The 6,000-nt window shown below is 41.2% G+C and overlaps 1 protein-coding gene across 1 annotated transcript; it reads right to left on the reverse strand.

Annotated features, from left to right (window-relative positions):
* Positions 1-2,853: 2,853 nt before the first annotated feature.
* On the reverse strand, positions 2,854-5,736 carry LOC129764424 (uncharacterized). The gene is made up of 3 exons (XM_055763493.1): positions 5,481-5,736; positions 4,965-5,399; positions 2,854-4,902 (listed from the first exon to the last, which is right to left on the reverse strand). The coding sequence occupies exons 1-3, from the start codon at positions 5,564-5,566 to the stop codon at positions 3,195-3,197; spliced, it is 2,229 nt and encodes a 742-aa protein (XP_055619468.1). The 5' UTR covers positions 5,567-5,736; the 3' UTR covers positions 2,854-3,194.
* Between the last annotated feature and the right edge of the window lie 264 nt (positions 5,737-6,000).

Consider the following 6,000-nt stretch of genomic DNA (forward strand, 5'->3'; position numbering starts at 1 on the left):
GAGAACCGCGTTATAGGAGGGCTGTCGCAATTTCATCTCCGCGTTATAGGAGGGTTGACTGTATAGTCATCAGTGTTTGGCTTTGTGTGTGTATTTTTTTCGTTGCGCGAAACTTAGAATTTGTTAATTTCCTGTACATGTGAATAGCACCGATACTTTTAGTTACCATTCGTGTCGACGGCGGAATGGTGTTGACATCTGGATACGACATTAGTTTGTGTGAGGCCAACTCTTCTCTATCAGAGTAGGCCCTAAGGCAGTTTTAAATTACATAAATTTGCACGGATTTTTTTTTTCTTGGCGTTATTTATCTACTAGAAGTACGTTGTTCTGACCCTAATTTGAACTATTTTCTATGAATTTTCAGAAATTCTCAACAAAACTTACCATTACAATATAAAATTATCTTTAGACACAATTTTTGTATGATATTTTTTCACTACTTGCAAGCAAAAGTGATTTTCATTTACATAAAATACTAATTTGATTTGAGAAAAATAATTTTCATTCATAATTTTTATTTTAAAAGTGTGTTCTTTTCTTCTGCAACCCATATTGTCATGCCTACTTCCCCATTTCGTAAGACGAAGCTCAATGCCGTCAACGCGGATTCATATTTGCTCTTGTGCGCATCGGCTCTGTTCTGATGCAACAACAAATTGCGACATATGACTAATTAGTGTATTGTTCTCGCAAACGCAAGGAAGAATCGTTGCTTCTCGAAATGATTCTACAAAACCACACAAGTCATTAAACCTTCTCAGGGTCCACGGAACTCTTTACTAAAGAGTTATCTATGAAACTTCGCAAATAATATCCGAAATGATAAACCAACAAATTTAAAAAAAAAAAAAAAGATTGCGTAGTCCTACGTCCTAAGCGGTCGTGTCTCGGGTACAACCCCTCGAATGATCTCCACTACTCTTAGAAAAATCCTCGGTCGAAAACTACTAAATACATTTGGTAATGCAAAATTAGTAGAATGTACAAATTTTTTGTACATATTGTCAACAAACCCGCATCCCTACCAGAGATTAGTATATTTTACTCGATAACATTAGTAAGCTTGGATATTGTCATATCTGAAAATTGGTGAGAAAAGTGCGTATTAACCATTTTCATTGTATGGGAACAATGAAAAAAATGAAAAGGCAATACGGAGGTATAATAAGGATACAATTCTGATACGTGCATTTTCGGCGAGAAAATGTAGCCGATATTGGGCTTCCGAATCATGGTTCTGCTTGACATATGTGTTTATTAGTACGGTCGAAAATGACTATAGATTGGTAGTATTTACCAAAAAATTCGTTATATTTACTAATTATTTCTCTCAGTGTACGCTACACTCGTGGGATCCTAAATAAATATTTTTTCCTTGCTTTATTCCTTCTTCGCACTCATTCCATGCGATAAAGGGTGAAGCCTAATTGCCCGCAGTAAACTTTACTTCTATTTGACCTGCCTAGCGCACTTTCGCCATTTTGGCGCAATTCCCGCTCGGGTCTCGTTATTTTAATTCTGGTTCGCTTATCTATACCATCCAGGAGGAAGAAAAGGAGAAAGAAATATGGTTCCCTTTTTGCTGGCATAGAAATAACTTGACTGAAAATGCGTCTGTTGTGCTTTTATTTCTAACTAGCTGACCCGACTTCGTCCCGAACGAAATAGATTTTTTGATTTGAATACTTTCAAACATCCACGTTTTCTTACTAAGTGAACGTTAGTGAGTCCAATCACTGAACTCTTCATTGATTGAGTACCCTTTGACTCTTTACAATTTCCTTTTACTATAAATTGTCTAGTACTTCTACAAAAATTCGTTCTTATAATATAAAATTATTTTCAGACACAATCCTCGTTCAAGATTCTTCAAGCATTTGGAAATAACATGTTTCTCCGTTGCATGGAATACATGTTTGATACAGAGAATATTACAAAATAAAGACAGCTCAAATTGGGGTCAATTTTGGTTTTAAGAGGGTTTAAACTTTTCAGTTCATTCGCCTCTAGGGACCATTCCTTCCTCGGGCTTAGGGCACCCCAACACATTTGGCCTTCCATTTTTGTTTTAGCTAATTCTAGAACAAATGGGAATTCAATTTTCCGAATTTTCCGATTTTTCTCTCCGCTATATTGATCAAATGGGAATACAATTTTCCGAATTTTCCGATTTTTCTCTCCGCTATATTGATCTACGGGAAGAGACGAATACAACGAAATATAGATGACTCAAATTGAACCATTCCTTCCACGGGGTTTGCGCTTACCAACACATTTGGCCTTCCATTTTTATTTATAGATATAGATATGAGATATGGAAATGCGTTATTTCGCCTGAAAATCCATTTCCACTTACGAAAAAATATCAATTTCGATAGCGCAAACATTGAATGGACTAACAACGCTTATTGTGATGTAATTTTCGAACATGTGGGAATTCAATTTTCCGACCTTCCTTCAGTTTTCTGAAAATTTTCCGATTTTTCTCTCCACTATATTGATCTACGGGAAGAGACGAATACAAAAAAAATAAAGAAGTCTAAATTCGGACCATCTCTTCTTCGGGGTTTTCGCTTACCAACAGATTTTGCTTTATATTTTTATTTATAAAGATTATACATTACGCCTGATTACGCTTTAATGAACGGCCAGGCTATCTAGGCTGGGTCCGTAAAACTCGTAACACTCGCACAACTTTTTCAAAACAAAACGATTCAACTTGAAATTTTTACCGTCGAAAGATACAGGTTTTTCAAACAATTTGCTGTCAAAAGATATAAGAAACGCCTACTACGACCGCTTTTATGACACTAGCAGTGATTTCGGATTTTAACTAAAATAAAAACGGAATAACAGGGGCCTCTCTCAACTTAAAGAATTGTTACACATTGTGTGAGATAATAAGGCATCTTTTCCTAATTCAGTTACCCGGATGTTGCGAATTCAACTGCTCTTTAACTGTTCATTCAGTCGAGCCTGACACGATAACTCAAACTGAGTGTTTAGTCCAGAATGTGTCGTATTAGTAAAGCCGGCTCACGGCTCGAAATGTGTCGTAATGGTTCCCGAATGCTGGGAAATAGATCAATTACACATCGAAATCATCAGCCGCAATTGCGAACATAATGAAACGCAACAAATTGTTTATTAAACTCGTTTGATGCAACACCACTTTTTTTTTTTGTATTTATCTAGTCATTTTTACTTTTCTTAGAAGCGTCAGATGATCCCACACCATAGACTGGCTTACACATTCCGTACATCTGCAGCAATGCCTTTGGACACGGATCCCGTCCTCGGAACTGTCGGAACACCTCCGATGGGTGACATCCACCACCGAGCGCAAGAAACGTTTCGCGGAACCTCCGGCCGACCTCTTGCTCTTGACCCTTGCTCTTAGCCTCCACAAATGCGTTGTGAATATCGGCCGCAACCAAGCGAGACCACAACCGGCTGAAGTAGGCTGCTCCCCAGTCACCGGAGAATATCGTACCCATTGAGCACGGGTGGGCATCTTTCTTGTCTAACGGGAAGTGATGAAACTGGGGATACAGCCTCCTGACAATATCCAGCCAGAAGTCAGACGTTTGATACAATTCCAAGTCCAGATTCGACAGATAAAGCTCGCGACAAAGACCGTATCCACCGAGGTGTGTATGGCGTGTCTGAATGGCCTTCACCAGCTCATCCGTTAGCGGCTCATCCGTGCTGTAATGTGCGGTGATGGAACGAATCACATCTGGGTCTTGCAAAAAGTGGGTCAGAACATGACCCGAGACTTCAACAGCGTCCCATTCCACGAACGACAAACCTGCAATTTCGCTATATTTTGTCTCCGTCAGCAAATGCTGGAGAGCATGGCCAAATTTGTGGAACAATATCTGGACATCATCCAGAGTTAGAAGAGATGGTTTCCCATAGAGTGGGGCGGGAAAGTTGCAAATCAATGCAGTTAATGGTTTATCATTGACAATCTCACTCTTGTTAACAACTCCGATCATCCAGCCAGCATTACCCGCAACCGAAATTTTCTCCTCCTCGCGGGAATATAAATCTGCATAAAGTCCGGCTATTGGCTCACTGCCCTTTTTAGCATCGAAAATATCGTAGAACTTCACATCTTCATGCCACGTATCAACTCCAGATCGTTCCACGATACGGATATCGAACAAAGTTTCGGCCAATTTGAACAAGCCATACAACACTTTAGGCATCGGGAAGTATTCCCTCAAAGCTTCCCTGTCATACTGATGAACTTCAGCCAGCTGCCGCCTTCTCCAGTACGGGACATCGTAAATATCGAGCTCTCCCTTGTAACCTCTCTCGTTGGCAAAACCCTTCAACGAGACGATTTCGTTATCCATCGCGGGTCGAGCATATTGATGCAATTCATTCAGGGTACTTTTCAACGCATCGATCGAACCGACCATCTTCGTTTCCATTGACATGTGGGCGTAATTTTCGTAACCAAGCAGCTTCGCTTGACGTCTTCTCAGGCCACGAATCGTTTCCACGTGGGTACTGTTTTCCAACGACTTGTCCGTATGATTCGAACACTTCCGGGTGTCCGCTTGCCAGACATTCCATCGCTGTATACGATCTGGACAATACTCGAGAAAATTTTGCACCACAAATGGTTGCAGGGTGATTTTCCACGGCCCTTTAACAGCCTGCGACTGATCCAGGGCCAATGCTTGGAGCATCGATGGCGGAAACTCGCGCATCAATTCCGGCTCATTGACGGTGTGGGAAAACTTTTTAATGGCTACCTCCACTTTCCCGTGGAATCTTGCTCTCTCTTGGGAAAGCTTACGGATTACGTCTTTAAGTTCCTCCTTGGATGACCCATCGACTTCGATGCCGCCTAATCTGGATTCCAGTCGATACTTGTTGATTAATCTGCAATTCTCAAACGTTTAAATGAATAAATACAAGAATGTAAACCGCTGTGTGACTTTTACCGCTTCTCTTCCTGCGAGAACTTTCCTGCCACGCCGGTATCCACATCCTTCAGTGCATTATAGATTGGCAGACTGTTAAACTTGTAACTTCTCGCACTTCTCGCACGCTCATGGATTGTCATGTAACTTTTCGTGGGCATCTTTGAGCTGTTACCAAGATACAAAGTTTTAGACACGCCCCATGTTGTCTCCAGCGGAGCGCCCACCTTCTCCAGTGGCACCAAAATGTCTCTTATCACATCAAGCGTACCTCCAGCCGCCTTCTCACCGGTTATTTTCTCCTCCAAGGCTTTGACTTCTTTCTCCACGGTCCTCACCTGCTGACTGATGGTGCCAACGCATCGTTCAATCGTGACACTGTTGAATTCGGGCAATCCATTTTCAGTTCGATTCAGCGGATTGCGCTCTGACGTATCCTCTCCAATTTCGGGAACTCTGCAAGAGGAAGACCGCTTTTACTATGTAATCACTATGCCGGACGACGAAGAAACCGGTAAGATACAAAACAACACTTACAGCACAATATAACCGTGGCGCCTCTGGTTGGCCAACACATTTAGCCGGGTCAGCAGCAGACGTTTTCCACAGAATGATACGGTCATTGTCGTGTTGTGCAGGAGGTTTCAACGTCGTTTCATAATTTGAAAAACCGAAAATATTTGTGTGTATCTCCAACTCCGCACGGCCAATTTATTGCGCTGTTGTCGTAACTTTATTATTTTTCACAATTGACAGCGGCAAATCTCCAGCCTTCGCAGAATTGTAGGTCCATGGTTGCCAAATTGACGAATTAAGTCTTGAGCAAGATAAAAAAAATTAAACCGAAACGGAATGAAATGTTTCGAATTGAAACATTTCGCTATCACAAAGTAAGGGTCCTTCACATACCACGTGTATGGAAAAAGTACGTTTTCAGAAACCTACCTCCCCCTCCGCGGACAAGCGTGAACATTATCTATTTTTTGTTAAAAAAAAGTCACAGAAGGTTGTGTCCGAGACACGATCGCATAGTTGACGTAGGATTATGTTAGGCTAC

This window comes from Toxorhynchites rutilus, chromosome 1, assembly GCF_029784135.1.
Source record: "Toxorhynchites rutilus septentrionalis strain SRP chromosome 1, ASM2978413v1, whole genome shotgun sequence".
Classification (NCBI taxonomy): domain Eukaryota; kingdom Metazoa; phylum Arthropoda; class Insecta; order Diptera; family Culicidae; genus Toxorhynchites; species Toxorhynchites rutilus.